Genomic DNA, 16,965 nt, shown 5'->3' with positions numbered 1-16,965 from the left:
CAATCTGTATTTGGGGTAAAAATGGGAGTTCATAACCCACTTGATTCTAATGTATGAAATATGATATGTCAAGAGCTTTGTAATGTTGTGAACAACCAATAAAAAAAATAAAAATAAAAGAAGGAACAGAATAAAAAAAAAAGAAACAACTATGAGGTTTGGAATTAAGTAGGGAAAACAAAGGGAGAACTGTTGAGTTTCCTGCCTAATTTTAGTAATACAACAGATTCTTCTATTCCAGTAGAAAGATAAATTTGAATATGACTTCTGTTTATTTGGATTAAGTCTTATAGTAACTCATTTAAACTGTGCCTGCTTGGTAGTTTTTTGTATTCTATCCCATGAAGTTTGAAAACCTGCTTAAGAGTTATGACTTTTTACTAGAATTAAACACTAGAATGAATTCACTTTTTAAAAATCTAGTTGGCTATGTATCTGACTTCCCATGTGCATAACAGAATGAAAAAAAAATCATTTGACGTTAGTCATGTAAACAGTAGGCTAAAACTAACAAGCAACACTGCTGTTGAAATGAAAAAAAAAAGCAACAAGATCTTATTCATAAAACTGAAAAATATCTAGACATATTAGCAATTTCAAACTTCTTTTAGCTGGCTTGATGGCACTTGCCTATAATCCCAGTGAATCAGGAGGCTGAGGCAACAGGATCACAAGTTTGGAGTCAGACTTGGCTAACCATATATCAAAATTTATAAAAGGGCTGGGGATAGAGCTCAGTGGTAGTATGTCCCTGGGCTTAATCCCCAAGACCACACACATACAAAAAAATTCTGAGAAAAAGTATAAGAATTATTGTTTGAAACCATCTTCTTTTCAATTATCTCCCACTTTCATGTCCACCCCCACCCCCACCATGTCTGGAAAAACAAGGGTATCCGCCTTTTCCATGTCTGGAAAAACAAGTGTATCAGGTGTGAATGCACACCTAGAAGATTTTTCAAAGGTTAAATTTTCAAAACTATTACATCAAATAGCAGCTCTGATTTATCCAAAACATTTTTTAATGTTATCTACTATAACAGAAGATATCATGTTGGTACCATTTTAACTTTTATGCACATATATTTATCCTCACAAATGCATATCAAATTGTGAAAAAAAATTTAAAGGAAAGCTTAGGTGAATCTAATGATTATTAACAATACAATACCTTTATCACTTTTCTATGTTTTACCTAAAATTCATTGTTCCATATAAATAAAATATTCAATAGGCTGGTGAATTCCACTATTTCTTAAACAGATTTAGCAAAGGAAGTTCATTAGAGCTTTATATGGAAACAAGAGTCATCATCACTATGGTGTTCTTGTAGGTGATTCCTCATTATTCATTTTCCTCTTTTTCCATAGTAATAGAAACCATGATATTTGGCTAATATATGGTCATTTGGAATAAAGACCAGTTCTCAGGCTGTTTAATCTAAAGATTACTTTGTGATTTCAGTTTGAACTAATATGCAGTAAGCAGGGAATGTTTTCCACAACTTTTAAGAAGTATTCTTTTTTTTAAAAAAAAAAAGGCAGATTCCTTTTTTTTTTCTTTCTTTCATCCTACAAGCCATACTATAGATATGCTATATAGTATTAGCCATCTGGGACAACCAGGCTGAAGTACAATAAAGAGGACAAAAAGCAGGAGGACAAAATAAGCCCAAGTGCTTGTTTTTTAAATGTATTTAACTACTAATATATATTAATTGCATAGTAAATGGGTTTCATTGTGACAATTTCCATACATGCGTATGATGAATTTTGACCATATCCATCCTCCCCTATTCTCCCTTTCCTAAAAGTTTCTCTTCTACTTTCATGTTATTATTGTTAAAGATTCTACATATGAAAGAAATATGATATTTGTTTTTCTGAGCTGGCTTATTTTGTTTAACATGATGATCTTCAGTTACAAACATTCTCCTGCAAATAACATAATTTCATTTTTCTTTATTGCTAAATAATAATTGTGTATATAGTCTACATTTTCTTAATCCCTTTTACACTGATGAGTATCTAGGCTGATTTTATAGGCTATAATGAATAGTAGCATCATAAACATGTGTATGTAGGTATCTCTACTGTATGATGGCTTTGCTGCCTTCAGATATACACCTATTAGTGGCATAGCATGATCATATGGCAATTCTGGTTTAGTTTTTTAAGGAACCTCAATACTGTTTTCTATTGTGGCTATATTAGTTTACATTCCTACCAAGAGTGTATGAGGGTTCCTTTTCCCCTGAATCTTTGCCAATATTTGCTAATTTTGTTTTCTTGGTAATGGTCTTTTTAATTGTGGCCATTGTAGTTTTGATTTGCATTTCCCTAATGACTAATGATAAGGAACATTTTTCATATATTTGTTGAATATCTGTACTTCTTTTGAGAAATGTCTCTTCAGTTCATTTTCAATTTACTGATTGGATCACTTATTCTTTTGGTGTTATGTTTCAAGTTCTTTATATATTCTGGATATTAATCCTTGGTCAGATGAATAACTGGCATAGATTTTCTCCCATATCTAGACTATTTCTACACTCTTCTTCCTTTGCTGTAAAGAAGTGTTTTAATTTGATATAATCTCATTAGGCAATTCTTGTTATTAATTACTGAGCGACTAGAATCCCATTCAGGAAATCACTGCCTATACCAGTATCTGAAGTGTTTCTCTTACATTTTCCTCTAGTAATTTCAGGTCTTACACTGGGGTCTTCAATCTATTTTCAGTTGAACTTTGTATAGGGTAAGAGATGGGGATCTAGTTTCAATCTTTTATAGGTTGATGTTCAATTTTCCAGCTCCATTTGTTGAAAAAGCTCTTTTCTCTGGTGTGTGTGTGTGTGTGTGTGTGTGTGTGTGTGTGTGTGTGTTTAGCTCCTGTATTGAGAATCAATGAGCTTGAGTCATTGATAACTGTAGACCTGCCATACTAAACTCAGAGTGTGTATTCTTACTTGAAAAAGGAAAAAATATCTGCTTAAAGAGGCATTATTTCTATCTAGGGTAAAGAATGCCACTTACAGATAATCAATTTCCTATCATAAGATAGTAATAGGCAGCTACTAAAACTAAATGTGAGATATCAAAAGAATAATCCAAAAGATAAAATAATGACTTTATTAAAGCCCTGGAGATTAATGAACCCAGGTTTGGGTTCTTGATGTACACTCACTGCTTATATGACTTTGGATATATTCCTTATCCTTTTTAATTTTCAGTTTCCAATCTGTAATCTGAAAAGGATAATAATTGTGATGACAATTAAAACAAAATAATGAATGTAAAGTATGACAAATGGGCACAAAGTAAGCATATGTTAATTACATTCATGTGTTTCAGTTAACAACAGAATACATATATAATGGTGGCCCACATCAGCCATCTTAGTTTGCATAAGCACTTTGTGATGTCTGCACAACAGTAAAATCACCTAATGAAGCATTTCTCAGAATTTTTCCCCAACATTAAATGCCACATGATGGTAATAGTAATACTATTATCATCAATATGAAATTAATATCTTATCAATCTTATTGTTTTTAATGAGTTAATGTAAGAATTATATGAATTATATTACTCTCCATCAAAGATCTATCCCCTATTAATCATATCTATTTGATTTATTTTCTTGAATAGTAAAGAAAAATTAAAGAGTATATTAGTAAAATGAGTATAGTTCCTATTTATATAATTATTATGATTTAAGAATCATACGAACTCAAGAAGTTGTTAATTACTGATTAGACTTGAATTTACATAGAAAAGTGCTAACATTTATATTTTAAATAGAACATTAGCATTGTAATATTCATTTGTATTACTATAATAAATACATTTAATGAATGACTGAGTAACCACATGGAAATCTTTTTCACATGCTTACTGGCTAGTCTGTATCCTCCTTAATGAAATATCTATTCAAGTCATTTGCTCATTTTCTAACCAAATTACTTTATTATAATTCAGTTTAGGGAATTCTTTATATGTTCTACATATAAGCCTTTTGAGGAATATGTGACTTATAGATATTTTCTTCCAGTCTATAGTCTTATCTTTTCATCCTCTTAACAGGGTCATACAGAGAGCAAAAGATAGTACTCTTTATAAGTCCATTTTATAAAGCTGTTCTTTTGTGAATTATGTTTTCAGTGTGCCTAGCCTGTCTACCTTCTTTTCCCTAATTTTTGAAGTTTTCGGGTAGGTAGTTTGCCTAGATGCTATAATTAGTGAAAGGACTAAATTGGAATATGTGTACTGCATCATATATGGAACCCAGCAAGACCTTAAGTGGAATGTAAATGGCTATCTCATCCAGAACTCAAATACTGTTACTTATTTTTCGTGCAGATATTATAATTTGATATTTTATCATCTTCAACTCTCTTAAGTTCATAGAGGATTTTTATAATACTTGGTCTTTATTTCATTTCTTTTATATTTCCAAATAATTGTTAGCCTACCAAAATGTTATATATGATATATCCTCTAGGCTTAGTAGTTGTAAGATATTACTACATACAATTCCCTTGTCATTAGTCACTATTAGGATCACAAACAATAAAAGTTAAACTCTTCTCATGCATTGTTTATTCATTTTTATAAAAGCATATAGCACACAAAAATCCATAAGATAGCTAAGATTCTTAATGGTATGAAAATTACATTCTAGTGACTAAAGTAGGGTAGAGAGATTACAGACATATGAATATGTTCTCTTCAGGTTGGAAAAACCTAGTCTGCTATGTTTTGGTTAATATTAGGAATATACATTTGAAAATCTGAAAATATTAAAAAATTTCAAACAGTAGATTGGGTTAGGTTAGAATATATCTTTACTTGGTACAAAAGAATTTTAATGCTACAGTAAACTATAAACAAATACTTACAACATATAGTTGTTTCCACAGACTGGCCCATTCTTGAAGAGTTGCTGTAACCTCAGTCACAATGGAATCTTCGAGTGGAACCACAGTTTCATACTGCCTAGAATCATAGCCACAATATACAGAGACATTATTTTTGATAAAATCTTAGAATATCTCTGCTACATTTTTCAATATGCTTAATTCAAATTTTAAATTATTGCAAATAGGAAAATAAGTACATCTAATTGATTAAAGACCTTTTTTGCAGTGATACTCTGCAATGGTATAACTGAGCTGAATTAACATAAAACCATTTGGATTTTTACTACATAATTTGTAGTTATTTTCCATTTTCCTTTTTTTAATTTGTTCTTTTTAGATATACATGACAATAGATTATACTTGACATACATACATGGAGTATAACTTATTATACCTAGGATCCCATACTTATGGTTGTACATGATGGGAAATATAAGATATGGTTTTTGGCATGAACTTTAAGCATTAAACTATTTTTAGTCAATGAAAACCATAATATTGCCAAAGCCTTGCTTAAGTTTTTTACTTTAAAAAAATTGTGCCCTTTAAAATTTTTCTTTCATGCAAATTGGGGGGCTTTTAAAAGATCTGAAAGGCATGGAAGACAATGGATTCTTTTTCAAAAATTATAAGCATTCTATTATGTTGGTGTTGTGTTTTCTTAGAAATAAGTGTCAAGAAAGAATGCTACATCTGATAGAGGAATTGTGACCAAGGAATAGAAAGGTGCTTTGGTTCTCTCAAACCACCTCATAAGCAATATCCTCTATGATGCCAATCCCTATGCAAATGATCGAAAATTTATTGGTGAACAAAAAGGAAAGAGTTCCTTCCTTCAGAGACCGGTTGGTTTGGATAAAGAACCAGAGTGATAAATAATAAGAAAATAGATAGGGACAATGATAAATCTAAGAAGGAACTGAAAAGATTACAATGAGAGATTTCATCTTGGGAACACAATTTAAGATGAGAAAATCCATGAACTCCTTCCTCTCTGAAAAAGTGTTAAGGACCAAAACAATGGAAGAAGAAAAAAAAAAGCTTGACAAGAAAAAGTGTGTGGGCAGGAGAAAATCAGGTATGGTATCATAAGAAAAGGGGAAAAAATATACCAAAAAATGCTGAGTTGGAAAATAATATCATATATTCAAGATGAGGAAAAGGATGATATTGTTGGGGTCTACTCTCATAGGGACTTTTTGAAAGAGAATAAAGATTTCAGATTTTAACATAAGTAATATATATGAAAAGTTATTGAAAGAAGGAGTAGAACTTGATTTTCTGGGACTATAGAGTTCATTTATGATGTCATGAGGTTACTGGAATTCACATTCTGATTTTGTTAGCCAGAAAAAGCACAGGAAAATGCATTTCACAAAATTAGCATTAAGTATCATTTCTTCTTAAAGGAAGACAGCTAACAAAGCACTGAAATGTTCAAAAATGACTCAGTGCATTATACTGAGTGCAAATGAATATGTTTTAACTTTTATTTTGTTTTGTATAATTTATTTCAGATGATAAAAATTACCTTGGATTAATACTCCAGCTCTATTAGTATCCATCAAATTTACAAGCTATCTAAAGTAAAAACTTTTTGGGCTGGGGATGTGGCTCAAGCGGTAGCGCGCTTGCCTGGCATGCGTGCGACCCGGGTTCGATCCTCAGCACCACATCCAAACAAAGATATTCTGTCCGCCGAAAACTAAAAAATAAATGTTAAAATTTAAAAAAAAATAAAAAATAAAGTAAAAACTTTTATCAAGGGTTTGTTGGGAGCAAAAATGTTACAAAGGTGACATTAGCAAGATGGCAAAATAGGTGTTTTCTATTGTCCTCCACCAGTAAAAACATTGATTTGACAGCTACCTATGAATAAAATTCCAGGGGAGAAGTTTCAACCTGCTGGAGCAAGAAAAAAATCCAAGAATAAATACACTAAAAAGGGTGGAAAAAAGTTTTACTTTATCTGAATCACCCCTCCCTTAAGGTGTCAGCTCAGTGCCAAGAGAAACTCTCAGCCCATAATTTCTCCCACAGTTAAAAATGAAACACAGTGGGGCTGGGGTTGTGCCTTGCACATGTGAGGCAATGGGTTTGATCCTCAGCACCACATAAAAAAAATAAACAATAAAGGTATTGTGTCCAACTACAACTAAAAAAAAAGTCCTCTAAAAAAAGTGAAACACAGTTAAGTGAGTACCCATTTCCACTACCCACGTGAGATACTAGCCAAGAGGCCCACTTCTTTCTCACCACACTCAGAATACTGAAGTGATTAATTTATCTTAGTATTTGAGGAAGGCTGTGAACAGAGAAGAAAGACTATCAAAAAGCCCACTAACAAGTTGCTTTTGATGCACCACTCATGAATCCCTTCCACAACTGGCTCAGTGGTACACAAGCCTTATGTACACAAATGTGACACAAATGTTACAAGAGCCTTCCCACCTCTTTCAGGTCAGCTCCACAAGCACTGCTGTACAGATTGGGAGTGTGAGTGCATTTTTTTATCTTTTGTGGTTCAGGGGTTGAACCCAGGTGTGCTCTTCCACTGAGCTACATACCTATCCCGTTAAAGCCTGGCCTCAAACTTCTGAGTAAAAATATTGTTGGTCGAAATTGGGTTGATAAAGTCAAGGAACTAAAAGAAAAGCACATATCAATCAATAATACTTTGTCCAGAAAAGCTGAACAAAAGCTAAGGAAGTTCATTAATAAACTGCCTTGTAAGAAATGCCAAAGGGAGTACTTAAAGATAAAATAAAAGAATGCTAATCAGCGACATGGAAACATATAAAAGTATAAAATGTGTTAATCAGAATACTCTAAAACTCTAGTCAAACCCAGAAAACTCTATAATGGTGATGTGTAAATCACTTACAGGAATTAAAACAGAAAAGACTTGAAAATAATTATAGCTACAATAATTTGTTAATTTATATACAACAAAAAGATAAATTTTGACATCAAAAATAAAGTGTGGGTGGGCAGAGTATTATTTTTCATCAAAATTTTTATCAGTTTTAGTTTTATACAAACCTGATGATAACAACAAAGAAAAACTTTCTACAAGATACACAGATGAACAGAAAAAAATCAAAGCATACAACTTCAAAAAATAATCAATAAGGAGACCAATAACAAGAAAAGAGATTGAAGCAATCATAGAAATGAAAATCAAAACTATAGTGAGATTTCATCTCACTCCAATCAGAATGGCAGTCACCAAGAATAATAAGTGTTGGCATTGCTGGGGGTGGGGGACAAATTAATGCAACCACTCAGGAAAGCAGTACAAAGATTCCTCAAAAAACTAGGAATGGGGATAGAGAGAAAATATGGTGGAATAGAGAACAGCTGCATTCCAAGTTGCACCATGGGGTGAGACAATGAGTGTTCAGCTTCTGAGCAAAGTGGATAAAAGAAGAATTTCACTAAAATGTAATATCGTGCACTAAAAGTGGCTTAGGGACTCACAAATTTGGATATGATTTAAATAAAGAAGAAAGCCCACTGCCATTGGCCACTGAAGTGGATTCACCACAGATAAAGTGAGGGAGAATAAAGGAAGTCACATTCCAAGCTGTGTCTTGGCAATGTCTTGGTGCAGAGAAACCTCAGATCAAAAACACTGCCTAAACTTATCTGACCCAAGGGGTTGCACTGCAAGTGGGTCCTTAAAAACCATACCCAGATACTTAAACAATCATGCTCTGTATCAACTGGCCTACAAGAGCTGAGGGGGGGGGGAGCCATCTTGGGGCATGCCCCCAATGGCATCTGTGGGACTTGGGAGATAAGAAACACACTGCCACAATATCTCAGCAGGTGCCTGTGGAGGGACCCAGGTAGTGGCTCACTGAACATGAGAGAAACAGTCACAGAGTAGCCTATACCCAGAGGGATTTGAATCAGAAGAGGAAAGAGAAGCCTTTGTGTCTGGAGGCTCATCTGACAAGCTGAAGCTGGACAGGGGTCTGAGTGGGCAGTGGATAAGTACATTGAGAAACTAACATTGGGAAGGCTGTACTCCTGGGCAGCAGTGAGTGGAGAATCAGCCCCCCTGCCCCATGACTGGATTTCTTGGGAGGCACCTGAGAACCAGAACCACGAAGTGATCAGCTAATGTCTGATCACCAGTCCTAGGGGTGGGTCAACCTAGTCTACCCAAAGAACACTCCACTCAACAAAGCCAAATCAGACCTGAGGCCGAACTACAACTCAGTGTCACCTACTAAAAACTCCCTTCACACAACACTGCAGAAATGGTACCCTGGGAAGTACACTAAACTGGTCTGGGGGATCAAAATGCAAACTGACTATATGTCTTAAACCTACCCCACCTCATATTGGTGAGAAAGATAACAGGATTCTATCAAAGAGCTTTAATCTTAGGCAATTCCAACAGGTATCAAACAGAGAAACACAAAACCAGAAAAGGGTTAACATTCTCCAACTATATTCTAGTAGTATATAACTCATAAAAAATTAGAAGGACTATTAGACATAAAAAAGATTACTCATTCCAGTTAAATATTTTGACTACCTCAGTGAAGAAAGTACCTTCAGTCTTCACTAAAATTTTGGATGTGTGTGTGTGTGTGTGTATGTATTTTTTTTCCTTTTAAAAATTTTTTCCTTTAAAAATTTTTTTTCCTTTTAAAAATTTGAAAGATCAGCTGTTATCCTGATTGGTTTACCCCTAAATGTAATCTGCTTCCTTTCTCTTGTAGCTTTTAAAATTCTCTCCTTATTCTGTATGTTGGGCATCTTCATTATAAGGTGTCTAGGTGTGGATCTCTTATGATTTTGCACATTCGGCGTCCTGTAGGCTTCTAGGATTTGGAATTCTGTTTCATTCTTCAAGTCTGGGAAGTTTTCTCGTATTATTTCATTGAACAGATTGCTCATTCCATTGGTTTGGACCTCTATACCTTCCTGTATCCCAATAACTCTTAAGTTTGATTTCTTTATGTTATCCCGTATTTCTTGGATGTTCTGCTCATGGTTTCTGAACAGTCTCACTGAGCTGTCTATGCTTTTTTCAAGTTGAAATACTTTGTCTTAATTGTCTGATGTTCTATCTTCTAAGTGTTCTACTCTGCTGGTAGTACTCTCATTTGAGTTTTTAATTTGGTTTATTGCTTCCTGCATTTCTAGGATTTCTGTATGTTTTTTATAACCTCTATCTCCCTGTATAGTTGATCTTTTGCTTCTTGGATTTGTTTATGTAATTCATTGTCAAAGTGATCTTTCATTGTCTGATTTTGCTGTCTAATGTCTTCCTTGAGACTCCAGATCATCTGAAGCATGTATATCCTGAATTCTTTATCTGACATTCCATCTGCTGCAGATATTACCTCTTCTAAAGTTGAATTGACCTGCATTGCTTGTGGTCCTTTCTTTCTTTTTCTTTTCATAATGCTCACGTTTCTTTCTTCTTTGTGAAACTGTTATGTTATTGATTTTCCCCCTATATATTTATATTGCTCTTGTATAGTTGCAAAGTCTCCCTTTTGTGGAGAAAGACAATATTAAATAAAATAAAATATCAGCAAAACCCAATCAAAAACACATCAAAGAGATATTACATGATGATCAAGTGGGTTTCATTCCAGGGATATGAGGATGGTTCAACATATGAAAATTAGTAATTGTAATTCATCACTTTAAAAGAATTAAGGACAAAAATCACACCATCATCTCAATAGATACCAGAAAATCCTTTGACAAAATCCACTACCCATTCATATTGAAAATGCTGGAGAAGCCAGGGATTGAAGGAACTTATCTCAACATCATAAAGATCATTTATGACAAATCCAAAGCCAACAATAGAGAAAAACTAAAAGCATTTCCACTAAATTCAGGAACAAGACAAGGCTGTCCACTCTCACCATTCCCATTAAATATAGTCCTCAAAATATTAGCCAGTCCAATCAGGCAAGAAAGGATATCAAAGGGATACAAACAGGAAAAGGAGAAATGAAACTGCCACTAATATGATCCTATAGCTAGAAGCTTTTTAAAATTCTACCAGAAGACTTCCAGAACTTATAAATGAATTTAATGAAGTAACAGGATCCAAGATCAACACCCATAAATCAATAGCTTTCCTATACTCCAACAATAATTCAGTCAAGAAAGAAATCAGGAAAACCATCCCATTTACCATAACTTCAAAAAGATTAAATACTTGGGAATCTAACCAAGGAGGTAAAAGAGCTCTACAATGAAAATTACAGAACACTTAATAAAGAAATTGAAAGAGACCTTAGAAGATGGAAAGACTCCCCATGTTCTTGGATAGGCAGAATTAATATTGTCAAAATGGTCATACTATCAAAAGCAATATACAGATTTAATGCAATCTCCATCAAAATTCCAATGAAATTCTTTACAGAATTAGGAAAAAACAATTCTTAAATTCATTTCTAAGAGTAAGAGAATAGACAAAGCAATACTGAGCAAGTCAAGCAGGAGGCATCAAAATACACGATCTGAAATTATTCTTCAGAGCTGTAGTAACAAAAACAGAATGATATTGGCACTAGAATAGATTTGAAGACTGACGATCCACAAGCCTATAGCCATTTGACATTTGACAAATGCACCAAATGTATCTTGGAAAAGATAGCTTTTTTAACAAATGGTGTTGGGGAAACTGGATAGTTGTATATAGAAAAATGAATTATATCCTGTCTCTCACCCTGCACAAAACTCAAATTGAAATGGATCAAAGACTAAATTATGGATTCAACACAGATGCCCATCAGTTGATGAATGGATTAAGAAATATGTATATCACAATTACATACACACACACAAACACATACAATGGAGTTCTACTCTGTCATTAAAAAGAATGAAATTATGGCTTTTGTTAGTAAATGGATGGAACTGGAGTCTATCACGCTAAGTGAAATAAGTCAGACTCAGGAAAGTCAAAAGTCAAATATTTTCTCTGATATGTGGAAGCTAGTCCAAAATAAGGAGGTGAAGAAGGAGCAGAAGAGACAAAAGGAGAAGGGGGGATTCCACTGATCATTTAAAAACACAATGATCAATGAACTAGATAAAGGGAACTAAGAGAGAGGGACAGGGACAGGAGAAGGGTATACTCTCAATCATGTATATATACCAGAAACTAACTCTAAAAACTAAAAACATAAGTGTAACTAGCAGAAAGATTAGTAGAGTATAGGGAAGGAAACAGGGGGAGGAAGGAGGAGAGGGAAAGGGGAAATACTGGGGACTGAATTAGAGCAAATTATATTCTATGTTTTTAAAACTATGTCAAAATGAATCCTATTGCCATGTATAACTAAAGAGAACCAATTAAAAAAGAAAGGAGTTTGAATTGGCAATAAAAAAATCCCCCACCAAGAAAAGCCTAAGACTGATGACTTCACTGATGAATTATATTAGTCATTTAGAGAGAAATTAATGCCAATTCTTCTCAAATTTTTCTAAAAATTGAAGAGGCAAGAAAAGTTTCCAAATTAATTTTACAAGGTCAGCATTACCCTGATACAAAAGCCAGGAAAGAAGAAAACTGCAGGCCCATTTCCCTGATGAATATAGATTCAAAAATTCTCAACAAAATACTAGCAAATTTAAATTCAATAGCACATTAAGAAGATCATACCAATAATCACATGGGATTTAACCATGAATATAAGGATGGTTCAACATAGGCAAAGCAATAAATGTAATATATCAATATACTAAAAAAACAAAGATCACATGATCATTCTCAAAATGCTAAAAAATGAAACAAAATTCAATATCCTTTCATGATTATAACAAAAATTCAGCAGAACAGCTACAGAAGGAATGTTCCCCTAGATAATATGTTGTCCATACAACAAGCTCATAGCTAACATTTTACTCAATGGTGAAAAGCTGCAAGCTTTTCCTCTAAGATTAAGAACAAGACAAAACTGTTCCACTACTTCTAGCCAATATATTACTGGAGGTCCTAGCCAGAGTAGGCAACAGAAAAAAATAAAATGTATCCAAATCTGAAAGGAAGTAAGATAGCAGATAACATCATCTTAAATGTATAAAACCCTGAAGATTTAGTAGAGTTGCAGGAGACAAAAATCCAACATATAAAAACCAGTAGCATTTCTATACATTAACATTTAACTACAATGAAAGGAAAAATTTTAAATCCCATTTATAATAACATCAAAATGAATAAAATCCTTAGGCATAAATTTAGCCAAGAAGGTAAAAGATCTATACACTTAAAAGTATAAAACTGTGTTGAATGAAATGAAAACAGAAGCAGAAAGATAGCCCTTGCTCAAAGATCTGAAGAAGTAATAGTCTTAAAATTCCACACTATTCAAAGCAGTCTACAGATTTAATAAAATCATTTTAAAAATTCCAATGGCATTTTTCATAGAAATAGAAAAAAAACCACGAAATTCAACTGGAGCCAAAAATATCCTAAGTAGCCAAAGCAATCTTGAGAAATAAAACATCTGGAGGCATCACACTTCCTGACTTCAAACAATATTACGAAGCTATAGCAATCAAACCAGCATAGCATTGTCATAAAAGTAGACAAATGCACCACTAGAATAGAATAGAAAACTCAGAACAGAGATGCCAAGAATGTGCTATGAAGAAAGGATAGCCTCTTCGATAAATAATTTTGTGAAAAAGTGCATGTTCAGTAAAAGGGATGTTTTCTTACACCATAGTCAAAATTCAACTAAAAATGTTGATTAAGGACTCAACAAAAGACCTGAAACTCTAAAACTCCTGTAAGAACACATAAGGGGAAAGCTCTCTAATACTGGTCATGGAGTGGTTTTCTGCGTTTGCTACCATAGCACAGGTTACAAAGAAAAGACAAATAAGCAAGCCATATAAAGCTAACAAGCTTTTGCACAACAAGAAATGGAAAATGAAAAGGCATATCAGAATGGGATAAAATATTTGCAAATCATATATCCAATAAAGGGTTAATCAAAATACATAAGAAATTCCTACAATTTAATAGCAAAAAAACAAACTTAGTAAATAAATAACTCATTTTAAAAGTACACAGATTTTTCTCAGAAAAGAGACTGCATGGCAAACAGGTGTATGTAAAGGTGTTCAAAATCACTAAGCAGAAAGGAAACACAATAAAAACTAATTTAAAAAAGAGAAAAAAGTGACACATTTTTTCCTATCATCACCAGCATCTAAGGATTTTGAAATAAATATGGTTTAATTTACTGTAGTTTCCTTAAATAAATCATACTGATATTTTCAGATTATATAAGCCAATGATAAAATCCTAAGAAAAATTCAGAATGACTTACTATACTTATTATCACCTCACACCTGTTAATATGCTATTATCAAAAAGTGAAAAAATAAGAAATAATGGTATGACTTCAAGATGGTAGAATAGAGGAGGCAGCTTTCCAAATTCAAAAAATTGGTTAGGCAGCTTCTCTATATGTTGAGTGGAAAAGTGGGGGGCTTCATTGGGAATTAATACTGGGAATTCAAAGCAGATCAGGGACTCAGGAGGTTGGATATGATAGAATAAGGAGAAAATTCCACACTTGCTTAATCTCCAGGATAAACAAAGAACTCAAAAAACTTAACACAAAAAAAAATCAATAAACAGGCAAAGGAACTGAACAGACATTTAATAGAAGAAATACAAATGGTCAACAAATATATAAAAAAATATTCATCATCTCTAGCAATTAGATGTAGAGAGCCACTACATAGGAGCTGAGTGTCCCCTAGCTTTGAGTGACAGAAATGTGGGGACTGGCTTCCCTAACCAGGAAGCAGGTGGGTTGCCCATCTCTGCTCATCAGAGGAGCACAGCTTTGGGAGTGGGAGTTACCCAATGGGAGTGGGGCTGTCCCTTGTAACATTACCCCTCTGCCTTATATGGATGGAAAGCTCTTTCGAAAAGCCCCCCCCCCAAATAAAACCAGGGTTCCAGGCTTGCTTCCTTGTCTTTTTTTGCATGCCTTGCCCACTTTGTGGGAGTTGGGTCAGAGGAGCCATCACAGGACCCAAAGAAAAAGGTATTTTCTCCTTGTGTGATTATTTCGTGCCAGCCCAGTTAACCTGGAGTGACCCTGACTGATTTAGTCAAGTGTTGCGACAATTAGAGAAATGCAAATCAAAACTAAACTGATATTACATCTCATTCTAGTCAGAATGGCAATTATCAAGAACACAGCAACAATAAGTGTTGGCGAGGATGTGGGGGGAAAGGTACACTCATACATTGCTGGTGGGACTACATATTGGTGCAACCAGTCTAGAAAGCTATATGGAGATTCCTCAGAAAACCTGAAATGGAAACCACCATTTGACTCAAGCTATCCCACTCCTCAGTATATTCCCAAAGAATTGAAAATCAGTATATTCCAGTGACATAGCCACATCAATGTTTATAGCAGCTCAATTCACAATACCTAAGCTATGGAATCAATGTAGGTACCCTTCAACAGAATAATAGATAAAGAAAATGTGGTATATATTGGAACATTACTCAGCCATAAACAAGAATAAAATTATGGTATTTGCTAGTAATGGATGGAATTGGAGACTATCATGCTAAGTTTCATGCTAAGCTAGACCTCCCAAAAAACAAAGGCCAAATGTTCTCTTCAATATGTGGACACAATAAGAAGGGGGAGGAAAGAATAGAAGCTCACTGGATTAGACAAAGAGAAAGAAGAGAAGAGAGGGGATGGGAATAGGAAAGAGAATAGAATGAATCCAACATAATTTCTGTGTTCATTTACACAAACATTGTAAATCTACATCATGTATATCCACAAGAATGTGATCCTAATTAGAATATTATACTCCATGTATGTATGTCAAAATATACTCTACTGTCATGTATATCTAAAAAGAACAAATAATAAATAAACAAAATAAAAAATGTTTTGAAAGATGGCAAGGATGTATTTTAATTCTTTGAATTTATTTTTAGGCTCTGTAATCCTAAGTCAATAGCTTGGGGTTGTTAAGTGCAATGTTTCTGTGTTCCTCAGCAAGTTGCCAGCCATTGCCAAAGCTCATGACAGTAGCTCTCAGTATAGGGTGGGATATACTGGTAATGTACAAATTGTGTATTTTGTAGTAGGTGTATTCAGAGTTCTAAGCTGGAAGACCCAATAGTTGGGATTTAGTCTTGGCGGACCTTTGGAATTCTGCCGGTGGATATTTGGGATTTCATCCATATGTCCTGTTGCTGGGGACATGCTCATCTCTGCTGAAAGCCTAGATCTCAGAGGCCTCCCATAAATTTAACTTTTAGCATGTAGGGTCCAATACTCCACAGGTTTCACATTCATTTGTAATTAAGATCAATATGGAAATCAGATGTAAATTATCCAGTATAGACACTCTCTAAGTGGTTATTATTAACAGCTTTCCAATAGCTCTTGTGGGGCATCAGAAACAAAGGGAGGTCTCTCTCCTTAATATCTGGGGCCTATTGCCCTAGTCAAATTTTCTTTGCACCTGCTTCAGTCACACATTATGTCCAGGCACATAATAGGTAACTGTTAGGTCACCTGGCAACTTCCTTTATGAGTTCTCAATCTCTTGCCTTTGCTCATGGCCACAGAATGCTTATAAATAGTTCCCACACTGACCACCTCAGTTCCCATTGAACTATCTGCCCTGCCCGCAGGCTGAAACAATTTTGCTTGCTTTTCACTCAACATCTTCCTCCCACTGATTCTGGGTCCATTAACATCAGCCTTGCTCTCTATTCCACAGGTTCCCCCAATCCAATACTATACCCTAGATGTTCTTTCCTCTTTGTGTCTATACTCCCCTTCTCCCCTCAGCACCTGTGGCTGCCACCATCACCAGTCAAGATGTCACAAGATGAACATATTTCTTATATTCAAATTTTCCAACTTTCTATACTTCTATTATTTCTTTTACTGTCCAGTATTGAATTTCGGTGAGTTCCCTTAGTTACCCATCTCACTGAGAAACAGTCTTCCCTATTTAGTCTGATAAGGAAATGCTGAGAAGTGTACTCT

The 16,965-nt window shown here is 34.2% G+C and overlaps 1 protein-coding gene across 1 annotated transcript in view; it reads right to left on the bottom strand.

Annotated features, from left to right (window-relative positions):
- The window catches only part of DOCK3 (dedicator of cytokinesis 3), a 695,231-nt gene that overhangs the window by 410,990 nt on the left and 267,276 nt on the right, over positions 1-16,965 (bottom strand). The window contains exon 5 of the mRNA XM_081301421.1: positions 4,901-4,997. Within this exon, the coding sequence (XP_081157547.1) occupies positions 4,901-4,997 (97 nt within the window). The remainder of the gene's footprint in view (positions 1-4,900; positions 4,998-16,965) is intronic.

Source organism: Spermophilus citellus (genome assembly GCF_964194105.1).
Source record: "Spermophilus citellus genome assembly, chromosome: 7".
NCBI lineage: Eukaryota > Metazoa > Chordata > Mammalia > Rodentia > Sciuridae > Spermophilus > Spermophilus citellus.
This window is presented reverse-complemented; position numbering and strand designations above follow the sequence as displayed.